Source organism: Felis catus, chromosome F2, assembly GCF_018350175.1.
Source record: "Felis catus isolate Fca126 chromosome F2, F.catus_Fca126_mat1.0, whole genome shotgun sequence".
Classification (NCBI taxonomy): Eukaryota; Metazoa; Chordata; class Mammalia; order Carnivora; family Felidae; genus Felis; species Felis catus.
The window spans coordinates 63,919,075-63,936,037 of NC_058385.1; the positions used below are offsets into that span (position 1 = coordinate 63,919,075).

At 38.7% G+C, this 16,963-nt stretch overlaps 1 protein-coding gene across 5 annotated transcripts in view; it reads left to right on the forward strand.

Annotated features, from left to right (window-relative positions):
- COL14A1 (collagen type XIV alpha 1 chain) overlaps positions 1 to 16,963 on the forward strand; it is a 216,241-nt gene that overhangs the window by 154,688 nt on the left and 44,590 nt on the right. For all 5 annotated transcript variants that reach the window (XM_006943361.4, XM_006943363.5, XM_006943360.4 and 2 more), the window contains exons 37-40: positions 4,939 to 4,992; positions 8,308 to 8,403; positions 9,567 to 9,620; positions 10,006 to 10,059. In XM_006943361.4, coding sequence (XP_006943423.2) covers positions 4,939 to 4,992; positions 8,308 to 8,403; positions 9,567 to 9,620; positions 10,006 to 10,059 — 258 coding nt within the window. The remainder of the gene's footprint in view (positions 1 to 4,938; positions 4,993 to 8,307; positions 8,404 to 9,566; positions 9,621 to 10,005; positions 10,060 to 16,963) is intronic.

Genomic DNA, 16,963 nt, shown 5'->3' on the forward strand with positions numbered 1-16,963 from the left:
TGAGCAATATTCCATTTTGTGTGTGTGTGTGTGTGTGTGTGTGTGTGTGTGTGTATTATCTTTATTCATCAGTTGATGGACACTTGGGCTCTTTCTATAGTTTGGCTATTTTTATAATGCTGTTATAAACATTGTGGTGCATGTACTCCTTTGAATCTGTATTTTTGTATCCTTTGGGTAAATATCTAGTAGTGCAATTGCTGGGTTGTAGAGTAGTTCTATTTTTAACTTTTTGAGGAACCTCCATACTGTTTTCCAGAATGGCTGCACCAGTTTGTGTTCCCACTAACAATGTAAGAGGGTTCCCCTTTCTCTGCCTCCCTGCCAACATCTGTTGTTTTCTGAGTTGTTAATTTTAGCCATTCTGACAGGTGTGAGGTGGTATCTTATTGTGGTTTTGATTTGTATTTCCATGATGATGAGTGATGTTGAACATCTTTTCATGTGTCTTTCAGCCATCTGTATGTCTTCTTTGGAAAAATGTCTATTCATGTTTTATTCAAACCTTGTGGGCATTTCTGTAGTATTTCTTCTTTTGTAACACATCAAAACTATTTTTTTCTTTCAGTATTTTAAATACAGTTTATTTTTTTAATCTAATCATTTCAATATCTGCATTGTATGTGGTTCTGATTCTGCCATTTTTTTTTCTGCTGATGTTATTCATGTTATCTTGTTTTCACATGTATTTTGTGAATTTTTTGGGGGGTGGGGGTGTATATTGGAGTTTTGTTAGATCCTGACAGGCAATATGAATTCTGTCTCTAGATTTTATGAGAATCAGCTTCTGTGTAATATTCTTTAGTAGAAATGTTTCTTACTCCTCCCATAGCTAAATTGGAAACAACATCTTTGTCATCCACCTGCTAGTTTTTTGGGTTTTTTTCCTAGCTGATTCACAGTGCAGCCTTACAAGTTCCTCAGCTTTAAAGAACATTTAATTTTCCACCCTGCCCCCACTTATCTTTGGCCCTAGTCCACATTTCTGTGCTTTGTGTGAGCTTTAAAATACAAACTTTGCAGCAAACCTGAACCATTTTCCCCATGCTCCCCCAGGGCGATCTCCGTGCACATGTCTGCTTCTCTGTTTTTGTTTGTTTGTTTGTTTCTTCTTCATTCCTAGTGCTTATGCATTCAGTTCTTAATTATAATAATGTTTATTTTATTTTAAGCAGCATTAATAAGCTTTTTTAGCTGGAGGGTTTTCACATTTTTTTCATCTGTGATACTGCTGGAACAAGTTATAAAATATTTACATATGACTTAGAGTCAAACTTTGTAATGAGAAAAAAGCAGCAGAGAAGCAAAAGGGAAGAGTTGAGTTCTGACTTGGAGAGAAAGATGTAAATTAGGAGAAAAACTATTGAAATATTTGAATGTTTAAAGTATAATAAACTATACTTTTATAGTTTATAATATAACTTATAAACTATTCAAGAGATAGTATCCCAAACAATGTGCAATAAGCCCATCTAATGATTTAACATAGTTGTGATTATTTTCTCATTCAAGAATTTCCACAATGGTGTTTTGTGCCAGGAAAGCTATAAGAGAGCTACAAGAAGGCATGGGTGAAAGAACCACATTTCCTTGGCCTAGACTAATAACCCTTTTTTATTAAAAGGATAGAAGTTAACATCCAAAAAAATATGTTGAATTCTTATGTGCTCAGTGATGAAGGTTAGGGATAAGGTACAAAGTAAGTTCGAAATATAAAAAGGTTTGGGGCGCCAGGGTGGCTCAGTTGATTAAGCGCCAGACTTCAGCTCAGGTCATGATCTTATGGTTTGTGGGTTCGACCCCCACGTCAGGCTCTGTGCTGACAGGTCAGAGCCTGGAGCCTGCTTCGGATTCTGTGTCTCCCTCTCTCTCTGTCCCTCCCCTGCTTGTGCTCTATCTCTCTCTCTCTCTCTCAAAAAATAAATAAACATTAAAAAATTTTTTTAAAAAAGAAAAGAAATATAAAAAGGTTCTAGGCTTTTAGACGTGGTGCCTTTGGTGTGAATATCCATGAGTCACTGGAACAAAACCTGTAGTTAAAAACCAATCATTGAAAATGCGCAGACAAGAAGAGTGGTGCCAGAATGGTATATTAATTGGGGTGCATTGGGCTTGCTGCAAGGAACATACGATATGACTGACACAGTGGTGTAAACCATTGGGACATTGAGACATTTATCGTTCTCACAGCAACAGCTGTAGAGGTGGATGATCCCAAAGCAAATGTGGCTGCTCAACAAATTCATCAAGGACCCAAGCTTGTCCCAGCTCCCCAGTTTCCTTTCGATAGGCCTGTGGCCTCTTCATCAAATTGGCCCAAAGTGTTTAATGTGCCCATTCTTGGGTGCAGAAAGGGGGCTGGGCAAGCAAATCTATCTTCTTAAGCCCTTACAGTAGGAGAAATAAAATGGAGAAGGGAGTCAGGAAAGATTCTTTGGTAGCCAATCAACAGTCTGCCACTCTGGGGAAAAAGATTTGCATCTCATAACAGTGAAAGGTGTGGTATCCAAATATATGAAGATTTTCTGCACAATAAAAAGAAGAAGACACTCAGCCCATTATAGTATATATAACAGGTAAAGAATATAAATAGGGAGTCGCACTGAGATAAAATGCAAATGGACAAATGTTATGAAAAGATGTTCTGTGACAGTAGTTTCAAGGGAAGTGAAAATTCAAATAAGAGTAAAATATTATTTTTACCTTAGTTTGGTCAAAATGTAAAGTTTGACAATATTATAGGAGAGGAAAAATAATTTTCCCTCTACCCTTCTGGGTTCTTGGCTAAGATACCCCTGTTATAAAAAGACAGACAAACAGGAGAAAAACAGTCAAGAGTTCAATAAGACATATATCTCTTGAATACATGGGAGATACCCAGGAAAGCTGAGGAGCCCCCCAGCGTGGCTGAAGCCATCACTTTCAATGTCCTCTTCAGCTAAAGACACAAAAAGGTGTTGGGGGTGGGGATTATTACCAGGAATGGCACAGCAAATGAGGGTGAGGCTGATGTGCAGACCCAAGTCTCTGCTTTCTTCATAAGTAAGTTTCTAGAGATTTAGAGGCATCCCTTCCTTCCTGGTAAAAAAAAAAAAAAAAAAGAGAAATGGAAATTTCCCTTACAAATGTAAATGCATAAATATAAATGTCTCTTATCAAACTTTTACTAGGTTTTTGGTTTTCAGGGTTTCTCCTGAGTTTCTTAAGTAATCAGACTAAAATAATCCTTATGCCAGAGAGGCATACTGTGAAGTACCAAATCCCACTCCCCTTCAGTATCAAGTGGTGAATAAGGTTTAGAGAAGCAGGAACTGTCTTAAACTCTTGGTCGATGAATCAAGTAGCACAGCTCTTTTGGAGCACAGCTGGACAATATATCTGCTGATCTGCACATTTCACTTATAATCCTACTTGTTGATATACTAAATATTAACATTTGTTCTTAAATATTGGGGTTTATATTTAAGGGATGTATAGGGATGTTAATTATAGAACTGTTTAAACAGCAAAAAAAAATGTGCAAAAAACCCCTACATTTCCCATAAAGAAGAATGGTTAGACAAACAATTATATAATCCAAGGTTTGGAAAACTATGCAACTCATTCAGAATGAGCTAAATCATATGTTATGTCATAGGAAAAATCTCCAAAATACATGAAGTTAAAATATGTAAGTAAAAGTAAAATATGAGAAATATGTAAAAAGTGTGATATCATGTATGTAAATTCTAATACATCATGTAATAGCACAAAAATACTATAGGCAATATTCTCTATAGATACATGTACACATAAAATGCAATTTTATAATTGTATTTTAAAAGTCTGGAAAATAAGCAACCTGATGTTATTGGGGAGGGGAGTGAGTTTAAGTGGTGAAAACAAGTTGGAAGAAACCTTGAAAGGTCTCCTGATCATTCTTTCCCCACGTGCTGTAAGCGTTCCACTGATGGTAACAAAACGCTTTCTGGTAGTCGCATACGTAGCAGGAAATGAATTAGAATCACACACTGAGAAAGTTATTCCATTTTTAATGAGCTTTTAACCCTTCTGCTCAGGTGAAAGAGATATTCTGTATTCTTACCTCCCTTTTTAACAGAGCAAGTCCATGGCTCGCAGACTTCAATAGGAACAAAATCTAGCTAAATTTAATAGCATTATTTATAGTATATTTTTAAGGTTACCTTCTATTCTTAATAAGTAATACGTTTTCCCCTTAACTTTAGAACTATAATGTTTGCTTTTAAGATCAGGTTTAAGTGAAATAGTGAGTCAGTTGAAAAATAGAGTATAAATGCCCATATATATTTATGCACATATATACAAAGACTGTGTTCACAAAGAATACATATACACATACTTACATATGTATATATTATGTATGTACATATATATCTAGATAAAGAAAATGCTATTAAGTAATTGTGCAGATGATACATTAATAGGGCAAAAATATTAGGGAAATTCAAATAACTGAAGTTTCAGTAACACTAATTAGCCTTTTATGGTGTAAATAAAATTAAATTGTTACTATTTTTATAGTATATAATAATGTATGGTATATATATCTTTTATAATTTAATTGAAGAATCTCAAAGTTGTGGTATAAGACACACGCAATTTTAGATTAGCAGTGTACTTTATTATTTGCATCCATTAATAGCAGTAGTCTTACACACTAAAGTTCCAAATACTGTAAGTTTTTTTTAATTTGAAAGGATTTGGCATTGAAAGCTTTCTCAAAGTATGAGATCATCAGCAGGAAGAGGGGAGTCTGGCAGGTTTTCAGTAAAAGATCATAATGAACATATACCATTACACAATGAGCTGGCCTTTATTCAAAATAAGAATTACATAATCCATATTATTGAGGAAAATGGATGAAATATGCTGCTTTAAGACTTGTCTTTGTGCTAATAGTTAACATCTGTTTGCCAGGGTGGTCCAGGACTCCGAGGACCAAAGGGCCAACGAGGTGACCAGGGTCCAAAGGTAATGTTCTTTCTGTCCCTCTGCATCTCTGTCTCTCATAACTGGCAATAATGTAATTTTGGAGCCTAGTACCATCTACCCTTTGTGATCCAAAACTCATTATATTTTTATGAAAGTTGTATCTAAGTCTTTTCCCTTATTCTTAAAGACTTCATTTTTTTCATAAAAATATTTAATAACTTAGTAAAAGAAAGGTTTGTTTCTGGGTCAAAAATCGGATGTCGATGTTCTGAGTGGTTTAGTTTCCAAGGTAGTATTCCCTTGTGTGTGTTCTGCTCTTCCTCGACCTGCAACAAAGTAAGGAGAAAACTGAATCACAACTAGGGAGCACTGCATCCCAGGTGATTTCTCAAGGTTTAGAGTCCTCCTCCCTCCCCACTATGTATGATCAAACACACAACTCTGTTTTCCTTTCTGGCTGCCCAGGGCCACCAACTGTGCTGGTTTAGGCCATGCACTGCACAAAGGCACCAGCTAAGAAGGCCAAACCATGCCAAGCCATGTCCAGGGACACGTTTTACTACTTTGCACAAAGGTGCCCTAAGGGATGGGCAGGAGCCCAGTCAGTAATTGAATTCAGGCCTCACCATCTTCTACCTGGCTTTTGGCAAATCTTGTAACTGGTCTCCTGGGGAGAAATAAATCTCCCCAGATTTATTTCTTTAAATTTCTGATAGGTCATATCATACTTTTAAACTTGTAGTCATATGTTATTGCCTTGAGAATACAATTCACCTTCCTTGGCACAGCATTCAAGGCCCTCTATTATTTGACTCCTTGTTTCATTTTCACCCTGTCGCCCCACATGATCTCCCCTCCACCCACCTTGCTTGACTCACTGACTTGTTTGGTCACTTACTAAATTTGCATGGTATTTATTCATGGTGAAGAGAACATTGCAAAAATGTTTACTATAAAATTGGAAACAAATGAAGCAAGGTGAGAGATAATATGGGGTGGGGGGGGGAGAAGTAAATGAAAGAAGACTGAGAATAATCAAGCACTAGTCAACTCAAAACTCAGACCATGAGATATCTCCTTTTTTGTTTGTTTAAATTTCTGAGATTGTGACACATATCTTAGGCATAGACTTGATGTTTTTTATGGTGCTACAAAGAAGGCCAGTGATTTGAGGGCCTCTTCTCAGACAGCAATACGGTGGGTCTTCCTCGGTTCCACCCCAGGGCAGTGAGTGCCCAAGAGCCCATGTACATTCTGGCTTCCTGTTCCCATTAGGATCCCAGCACAATCCCATTGTCTTTCCAATGTTCCCTCTGGATGGTGTTTCTGATCATGAAGACACATTAGGAGTTCAAAGATGTTTGATGATCCCAACATTTACCCCTTGCCTCTAATAATCCATTTATTAGACCACTGGACCACTACTGATGTGGCTATTTTTATATAATGATATTGATGAATCACAGATACAAATATGAAGTGGTTTTAGGAAAAGATCCTGTTGGACAAAGGATGCTTACATGTCCACCAATGTGGTAGTGGAGGAACAGATAAAGTATACCTCCCACATGCAAAACCCCACTCTGTATTATTTTCCATTTTGTGGCTCCATATTTCAGTTCTGGCAAGCAGATAAAAAGAATTTAGAACCGCAAAGCAGCCATGCTGTTGATCTCTCTGAGTTGTCTTTGTCTCCTACCATCCAGAATGAAATGAGACCCTTATTTGCTGCCTTCCTGCTCCATTCTCCATTCCTCAATATATTTAAGTGACATATGATTAAATGATTGCAAGTATTAACTAATATTTGTCAATTACCAGCTTGTCTCTTCCATATTTTTAAATCTAGCTACCTTGGTCTCCCCTCCTGTTATATACTGTGTTTCTTTTAAGAATAGTTTTCATTCAGTTTCTGCATTCTACTTATAAAATAGTTCTTTTTTTTTTTTTTGGTGCATAAATGTTCATAGCGCCTTTATTCACAATAGCAAACAACTGAAAACAATTCAAGTATTCACCTGCAGGTGAATGAACAATTTTCTATATTCATGCAGTGGATACTACTCACAAATCAAAAGGAACAGACTATGGAAACATGCAATGAAATGTATGAACCTCAACAACACTCTGCCACACAAAAGAGGCAAGAACCAATGAAGTGTATAGTGTATAATTCCATTTCTGTACAACCAGCATCATACTTAACCTGCAGATGATTTCTGTTCCTATAAGAATTCTGTAAAATTGTCATGAAGGCCACCAATTACCTCCTTGTAATCCAATCCGCAGGCTATGGTTTAATTCCTGTCTTACTTGAGATCTCTACAGCAATCCGGCATGGTTGAACACCTCTCTCTTTGAAATGTTCTCCCCCTTTGACCTTTCCTACACTGCTCTTTCTTCTTCTCCCTCCTACCCACTTTTCATCTCATAACCTCACCCACAAACACACCTTGAACTACTCCAAAATCCAATCCGGCTCAGATCTCTCTTGATCCCCAGACTACTGGACATGTCCCCATGGCTATTCCCATGCACCTAGAACTTAGACTGCGCTCATTATTTATCCCCACTTCTGTATTGCTTGTCTCAAGTGATGGAATCGTCAGTCCCCCATTTAATACGATACCCGGGTGTTGGAAGTCTTAACTTATACTAGTTTTCCCTGGAGTCACAGAACCAGAGAGGGGAAGGAAGAGGTTGAGGTAGTTTTTCTGGATCGGAGATTACAGAGGTGGTATAGCTTTAGCTAAACCACAAGGTCCAAACTACAGAAATAAGAGTTGCTGATGTGAAGGAGTGCCTGATCCCGAGAAGAAAGAAAATCAAGTAATATTGCGCTGAGGACAGGTCATTAAGCAGACAGTCAAGAGGCACAGAGCGGTGGTGGGATCAAGGTGAGGAAGAAAGGGACTGGGTGCAAAGTCTTCAGTAGTGCAGGCGTGCCCCTGAGATGAGTGGCTGACAGCTGTGGAGGTGGAGAGAATGTAGGTCAGCTAGATGGTATGAACCTGCACAGACCAGGAGGGTGGTCTTGAAACACTTTTGTCTTTTGGATTTGTTATGGAGTATGGGGGGTCTAGTTACTCACATAGTTGGCACAGCTTTCTTATTTATGGAAGCAAATAATTAAAGTTGCAGCAACCCCTGTGTGTTTACTCTTTTGGTTTCCTGATGACATCTTACCTGGGAGGTGCACCCTTTGAAGCCTGTTGTCTTGCCATCCTATCAGTGTCCTGTGTCTTAGGGAAATTTATTTAAGGAAATAAATCATAAGTGCTCTAAGCAGAAATATCTTTTGAGTACTGAGAATCTAACTTACCTCTGGAATGACTTTTTTCTCTTGTGTTCCAGGGACCAGAGGGCCCTCGGGGTGAAATAGGCCTTCCGGGACCTCAGGGTCCCCCTGGACCCCAAGGACCAAGTGGTCTGTCCATTCAGGGAATGCCTGTGAGTTGTGTGTAGACATTTGGGTGGATTGTATTGTGATCACTTTTTCATGAGTCACAGATGAACTTTTGTCTTCTATACCCTTCATAATGAGCCTCAGTTCCTTCCTACTCCTAAAAATAAAAATTCAGAAGTAGTTACTGAGAGTTCATTCATCAGCCAGTTTTGTTGTTATTGTTGTTAAATGATGAGTGTCTTTTACAAATAGATGCCTCCACTCAGAGTAAGCATATCCATAAGCAATTTGTCTATAGAAGAGAATCAGGGCTGTGACATGTATTGACCTTTTTCTTGTTGGATCAAGTCCTTAACAGATGTAATAAAATCTAGAAAGTAACAAATGCTACACAAATTTAGGTTGTTCATTATGTCTGTGTAGTAATCATGGATACAGATTCATCATTTATTTATGATTTTTATCTCAGTGGGCATCAAAGTACAATGCACTTAGTCGAAGTTTTAGATTATACACAGTGTACTTTATATAGGCACTTTGTAAAAGCTGTTCGTATCACTGAAAGCAAATTTAATGCAACTTATTGGTTTTCATTAATCTTGCTAGGATCTAGGTTTAAAGAATAAAACCAACTTCTATTAATTAAAATTAATATTTGAAGCCAACAAGCCTTTTAAGCACACGTTTCACAATCTTTCTGGGCATACGATTGTATCTCCCTAGCTGAGAAGTTTTCTGCTCCAGGGTTATTTTCACATGTTAGAAAGCATTAGCATGCCAGATATGTAATTACTACTACTACTAAGCCTTTGGTAAGGTCTTGCTATGTGCCAGAGTCTTTGTTTGCTTCTCCATTTTTATAAATTTCTAGCCAAAACGAAGCCAGAACTCTATAGATACGAACTTTAAAAATCTAAACCATAAATGGTATTGAACTGTCCAATCTCTCCTCCACCTATCTCCAGGATGGGCTTAGCCGTAGCAGACTGTATGTTCTGTGTTTGAACTGCTCTGCTGTATAAAGGTTCAACTCCATAGGAATGCTTACATACATGGGGTAGTGGATGTGAGAAGTGAAACATGCTGTATTGGATGCTAACATCAAAGCAAGTTAGTGGTAAAAACGTTAGAACAGTCTGTGGAGAAGATGAAGAGACTAAGAACTTACCCTATGTGAACTTAACCCTGTGTAATTTTGGATATTCAGGGAATGCCCGGTGCCAAAGGAGAAAAAGGAGAAACTGGCCTTCCTGGTCCACAGGTATTATTACTGTTATTATTATTATTATTATCGTCATCTGCTAAAAAATGTTCTTAGGTCTAGAGCATTGCAAAGGGGCAAAATAAAGGCTGTCGCTTCTGAAGTCAGCTTTGATTTTAGCAATAGGTGGTTTCTATATTAAAGACTGTTAGCCTGTATTCATTTATGTTAGCCCCCACTGAGCATCATACTGATGCTCTTGAGGACAAGGCCGGGGCGGGGGGGGGGACATTTCTTTCCCATAAATAACTTCAGGGTTCTTCATTTGCCTTTATGCTATTAGGTGTGTTTGGAGGCCTTACTCTATTTCAGGGAAGCTGGGTGGAAAGGGACTTGACTGCCAATTTCCGTGGCTCTGACTTTTTTTGGTCCTTGCTCTACCTAGGGTATTCCAGGAGGCATTGGTTCACCAGGACGTGATGGCTCTCCAGGCCAGAGGGTAAGGACCTGCCTGAGGTTGTTAGCACAGTAGATTCCTTACCAAGGCATTCTTTTCTATGCAACAAAATCAAACAAGGTTGTTTTTTCCCCCTTATTATCCCTTCTGTCTATCTATATCCTACTATCCTGTGTCTATTTCCCTATCTTCTATGTCCGTTAGTTTCATCAAAACCTGAGAACTTTTATCAAACCTTTCCAAATGAGCAACACCTTTTTCTGAATGTTCCCATAACTTGAATATAATTTGCACTGAATTGTGTGCATTGGCTTAGCAGATTTTCCAGTTCTTTTCAAATTCTCAAGGCATAAACATAAAGGAAGGATCATATAGGTTCATATGGATCATATAGGTTGAAATTTAAGTACTATGCTATCTACAGTATTTTTTATTTATTTAATAGTTGTCACTTATCTCTTCTTTTAACCTGTTCACATGGACAGCAGCGAAAGAAATTATAAGGATGGTCAGGAGAGGAATGAGTTAACACCCAGTGTTTGTTTAGCCAGCACATTTTCACTGAGCCAGGTTTAAGGTTCTTATCCTCAAAGAGTTTATAGTTCAGTGGAAGAAAATATCACCAAATAAGAAACTGTAATACATGCAATAATGGGGGTATTTGCATAGCCTGATGAGAGTATTTACAAAGAATAGATAACTAAGCCAGACTTGGAGGGTTGGGGAAAGCTTCCTGGGGGAGGCACCATCAGGGCTGAGCCTCAAATGAGAGATAGAAATTAACCAGGTGCATGAGGATAGGAAAGCTACTGCAAGCAGAGAACAGCATGCACAAAGGTGTGGTGATGAAGAGAAGGCGGGGCATTTCTAGTATTGCACAGAGCTCAGTGTGGCTGGAGAGTACAGTGTGTGTATGTGTGCGTGTGTATCATGTACGTACACACTCAGATCTGGGCAGATTGTCAAGAAATGAAGCTGTAGAAGTAAACACAAATTCAAGTAAATATTTTATTTTTAGGCTAAGAATTTTCTGCTTTATCAGGAAGGCAATAGGAAGTCATTAAATTTTCAGCAATGGCTAGTCTTTCTTAAATGGTCTCTGATTTAGGATTTGGGTAGCTCCACAAATTCTGTCAAGACTGAATTATATGGAGTGGCAACTACTTGGATCCGATCCAATGAAGGACAACACATTTGGCATGCCCTGGTTATTGTTGGTACAACTTACCCACTGGGTTGGCAAATGACCGGCTGAAAGACTCACTTCTCTACTCAAACAAGATCCGCCTTTAGCTCAGGATAGTTATACGGCTCAAGAATAAGGAAATTGTTTTTTCTATAGACATGTAGGTGTGGGGCCTTAAATTCCTTCCATGTTCTTTTTTTTTTATTACGTCAAACTTTCATTTGCTTAAAATCTGTTTAGTCTCTGCCCATTAAATGGAACTACTCAGTCTGTAAATCATATCCAAGTAACCGTATCTAAAGGAGGCATTCTCTAAAAGTTAGATTTATGTAGGTTTCTTGTGAATGTACAAAGAGTGTCTAGAAGTATTTATATGTTTTGGCAAAGGGCTTAGGCTAAGATCCTGCTCCGTTGCACATCTAGGTTCTTTCGTGATTCCTGAAGCTCTGAAAATGACAATTCTAAAGATTTGGTGCAGGGAATTTACTTGGTTTATCTATGCAGGGAGACGAGTCTTGGCAAAGAACTCCCAAATCAAACGTATCGTATTGGTGTTTGGATCATTTGGTTTGGGAATACTTTCTTTTAAAAATTCACTTTTTTTTTCTTTTAAAGCTACTTTTTTTTTTTCTTTTCATACCAACACAGGCTTTTAATAAAAATTTTGCTATTCCTTCAAACATGTTTTCTTTTAGAGAATGAACAGCCTTAGAGCTGTAATAAAGTGATAAAATATCTACATGTGGATTTTATTGTCCTCCCTCCTTCAATCTGGAGGCAAAATTTTCAGAATGCATCCCATTCCTATTTTGAAAAATTCTTGGATAGAAATGGACTTATTTCTAAGTAATCCGCTTTTCGGGAGGTACTCATTCTTATAGGGTCATGCTTTAAAAATATTACACAAATTCTGTGACAATTGTTTTAGAAAAGGACAATGCTGGGGCGCCTGGGTGGCGCAGTCGGTTAAGCGTCCGACTTCAGCCAGGTCACGATCTCGCGGTCCGTGAGTTCGAGCCCCGCGTCAGGCTCTGGGCTGATGGCTCGGAGCCTGGAGCCTGTTTCCGATTCTGTGTCTTCCTCTCTCTCTGCCCCTCCCCCATTCATGCTCTGTCTCTCTCTGTCCCAAAAATAAATAAAAAATATTGAAAAAAAATTAAAAAAAAAAAGAAAAGGACAATGCTATTTCAGCGTATAATTTGAGGGGGTGCCGTTCACACAGAATAGAATATGCTGGTGCCTCCTGGAATTGTGTAACATCGTTGCCCTGCTTGCAGGGCTGGGAGCACTGCCTATATCTTATTTAATAAGATATTACTTGAGCACACATCTCACCTGAGGACATGCTATGTGCCACATGCTGTGCTCAGCCTAGAGAGGGTTGTTCATTACTGCGACCAAAGGGGAAGGATCCAGAAGAGGAGAGACTTTTAATAGCTAAAGGAGGCAATTCCTAGACCATCCACCTAGAGGTCAGGGAAGGATATGGTGGCGTCAGGGGCATGACACTTACCCTGGGCCGGGAAAACAAATGGGTGTTCCTCAGAGACAGTTGGAGAAGGAAGGACAAGTGGGTGAAAACAGTTACTTAGGTGGCTCTGATGTGTTTAGTCAAATACCTGGGAGCTTAAGGAAAGTGAAACGTCCAAAACGATGAGATAGTTACTTAGCAGCACTGTAAAGGAGGAGGTCCGGAACCAGTGTTCATGGCCATCGTGGCAGATCCGGACACAGAGCACCTTCATGAAGTGCCAAGTCTCTGTGGAGCAGCAGCAGTATCTAGGTCTCTGTGGCTCGGCAGTGAGAGAGGGGTGTTGCTGAGAGTACTAAGGACAAAACTTGAGGATTATTCCTGCTCTGCTGTTGGCCATCTTCAAAGGCAAAGCTGCAATCAGAAAAAATAAAATAAACAATAACAACCATGGTGTAGGACAGACTGAAAGCAAATGCCAGATGATGAAACTTCCCATTAAAATGCCTGGAAAGCCACTTGCAGAAAACTGCCCAGTTAGAACTCAGGGAGGCAGAGTTATTTTGTCTTTTCTTCTCACTACCCCCTTAAATCGCTTCCTATTACTGTACCTTCATTGCCCCTGATCCTGAGTGAGGAAAGCACACTCGAGACAGAGGAGGAAGCAGCTGGGATAAATCTGTGTGATGATGTCCAGTTTGTGCTTCTACGTCCTTGGAGAGCCTCGGCAGGAAGGGGAGTGAGTGGGATTTGCTCTAAGAGTGGTAGGCTACTCATTACTGCCCATTCGTCTTCCTTTTCAATCTTTGTCTTCTCTTATTGACAGATAAGAACTCCCAGCCCAAAGCTAGCACCAGCACCTTGACTATCGGTTTACAGGACAGTTAGCACCTCTTCCCTGGGGCCAGTGTCAATGTTGCCCCTTAGTTTAGCTGGAAAGAGGGAAAGGTGAGCAAAAATAAAAAGGAGAAGATTAAACCTCTCCTCTTTAAGCAAGGAACATGTTTTCTAATGTTTCTAGCTTATTCTGGCTTTTCCCGTGAGGAATCTTTGACTCTTAGAGGCAACTCACATTCAGCTCTGGGCCTGGGGCCATAAGCAAGTCCAGCAAAAGTTGGACTTCCTCACTGAACAAGTCTCAGCCTCCTGCTGGCAAGTGATGGAGCGCAGTGCAGAACCACAGTTGATTTGATTTTACTTTTTTATTTTATTATTATTATTTTTAAATACCTGAATTGTTTTTGTGAAGTGTAATGGATGCATCTGGAATTAGGAGCATACTTAGCTCCTAAAGAATAACAAGAAACAACTTATGTATACAACGTGTGGCAAAAATGCAGCTCCATTAGGAATAACACCTTTAAAAACATAGCATAAAGGTGATACATTATTTTAGCATCTAACAGTCACTCTAATTGTGTTTTCCAATTCTATCACTGAGGTTGGAAACATATTTTCATAGAATGTTTCCCATATGTACATTTAATCTTTCCATAAAAGACTTAGTTGCATAATAAGAATACAGCTTATTTTTTCTTTATTTTTAATTTACTTTTTTTTAAATTTACATCCAAATTAGCATATAGTGCAACAATGTTTTCAGGAGTAGATTCCTTAGTGCCCCTTACCCATTTAGCCCATCCCCCCTCCCACACCCCCTCCAGTAACCCTCTGTTTGTTCTCCATATTTATGAGTCTCTTCTCTTTTGTCCCCCTCCCTGTTTTTATATTATTTTTGTTTCCCTTCCCTTATGTTCATATGTTTTGTCTCTTAAAGTCCTCATATGAGTGAAGTCAGATGATATTTGTCTTTCTCTGACTAATTTTGCTTAGCAGAATGCCTTCCAGTTCCATCCATGTAGTTGCAAATGGCAAGATTTCATTCTTTTTGATTGCCAAGTAATACTCCATTGTATATGTATGTGTGTGTGTGTGTGTGTGTGTGTGTGTATATATATATATATATATATATATATATATATATATATATACACCACATCTTCTTTATCCATTCATCCATCGATGGACATTTGGGCTCTTTCCATACTTTGGCTATTGTTGATAGTGCTGCTATAAACATTGGAGTGCATGTGTCCTTTCAAAACAACCTACCTGTATCCCTTGGATAAATACCTAGTAGTGCAATTGCTGGGTCGTAGGGTACTTCTATTTTTAGTTTTTTGAGGAACCTCCATACCATTTTCCAGAGTGGCTGCACCAGCTTGCATTCCCACCAGCAGTGCAAAAGAGATCCTCTTTCTCCGCATCCTCACCAACATCGGTTGTTGCCTGAGTTGTTAATGTTAGCCATTCTGACAGGTGCGAGGCAGTATCTCATTGTGGTTTTGATTTGTATTTCCCTGATGATGAGTGAAGTTGAGCATTTTTTCATGTGTCGGTTCGCCATCTGGATGTCTTCTTTGGAGAAGTGTCTATTCATGTCTTTTGCCCATTTCTTCACTGGATTATTTGTTTTTTGGATGTGGAGTTTGATAAGTTCTTTATAGATTTTGGTTACTAGCCCTTTATCTGATATGTCGTTTGCAAATATCTTCTCCCATTCCGTTGGTTGCCTTTTAGTTTTGCTGATTGTTTCCTTCGCTATGCAGAAGCTTTTTATCTTGATGAGGTCCAGGACCACATTTTAAAAGGCAGCTTTGGCTAAGGGAGTAGGTCCCAAATGTTCATACCACAAAAAATAAGTGGTCATTGTGTGATGGGATGGAGGCGGTAGCTGAAGCTATGGAGGCAATCACTGTGCACTATATAAATGCATCAAATCAACAAGTTGACACCTTAGACTTACACAGTGTTATATGTCAATTATATTTCAGTATGGCTGAGAAAAAATTGTGTCTTCAAAAAATTAGAATTTAAGAAAGTAAAAATCAAAGCAACAGTGCACGTCCACAGTGGAATGTGTTCAGCTTCATTCTGAGCCATTCCCACCAATAGCATTCGGGTCTCATCTTCCTTTCTCACTGTGTATCCTGCCACTTCCCTCTGGCTCCTTCCTCTTCTTTCCTTGGTGTCTGTGACCTGAGGGCCTTCCTGTGATCTTTGAGCTCCTCTGATGTAGAGTGGGTCTCTCAGCCCCCACCCTGGGCGTCAGGTGATCCTTAGCGAAACTAGAAAGAACAGGCAAGATGTGGTTGATAAATATAAGAAGTGATAGAAAGAATTTGAAAAGGGAAGAAAGAAAAGAAAACACAACCTCTTTTCCAGTTCGGGGCTCACTTACTTCCAAGAGCATGATCTTTCTGTCAAACACTCCAAATAGAAATAGTAAAAATTATTTTTATTTTCCAGTTCTTAATATGGTTATATAAAAAGTCGGAGAGACAAGAAACAAAAATGACAAGGAGATAGATACTTTATGGCACCTGGTGGATAGTAATTCCTCCATAGTACGGAGGGTATTCATCTTTAAATTCCAAGTGAACTTCATTTGGAATGCGTCCTTTGCCCCAGGTTACTGGTCCTCCCATATCCATGCCATAACCACAGCTTCCCTTTCTCAGCTGGAAAAGATCGAATAGTAGAAAAAAAATCTTCTACACATGAATTCTGCTGAACTTGCGAAGTTATGAGAAGCAGGGCCAGTGGTGAATATTGTAGATTTGGTCTGTTCGCCAGACCTGAGTTTGAACCCCCGCTGTAATGACATTGGGCCAGTTACTTGCTATCTCCAAGCCTCACTTTACTCATCTGTGAAGTGGAAAAAATATTTGACTCCATAGAGTTACTGTGGGAATTGATTCATATAAAGAATTTCTATATAAAAATTTAATTTTAGCTAATATTAGTATTAACTATTTTCAATGTAACCTAATAAGTCAGGACAGTATATTTTATAATGCCTGTGCTTGCCATATCAAGATGCCTTGGAGGATTTTAAAGAACTCTAAAAAGGAGTCTAAAGAAAAAGCAAGTGGTTTGTTGCTGTTGTTTAACTTTCTTGGGTTCCACATTGAAAGTACACTGGGAACGTGCTTCCTTTTGATGTGGCTTTGATGTATATAAAGGCCGTTTTTGTGATGAATGTTCCATTTCATCGAAGTGAATTGGATTTAAAATATTATTGACAAATGGAACTTGAGTCAATTATCTGGATTTAATTCCTATCATAAATGCTAAGCAGTGATAAGAGATTTATCCAAGGAACATTTTCTTAAATACGAAGATTCATGACACTATCCCCCTTGAGTATTTTCCTCCTTCAGAAGAAGAAATGTAAAAAGCCATCACAAAGCCAGTGGAGAGGATGATTTTGTTTTCTTTTTTTGTGG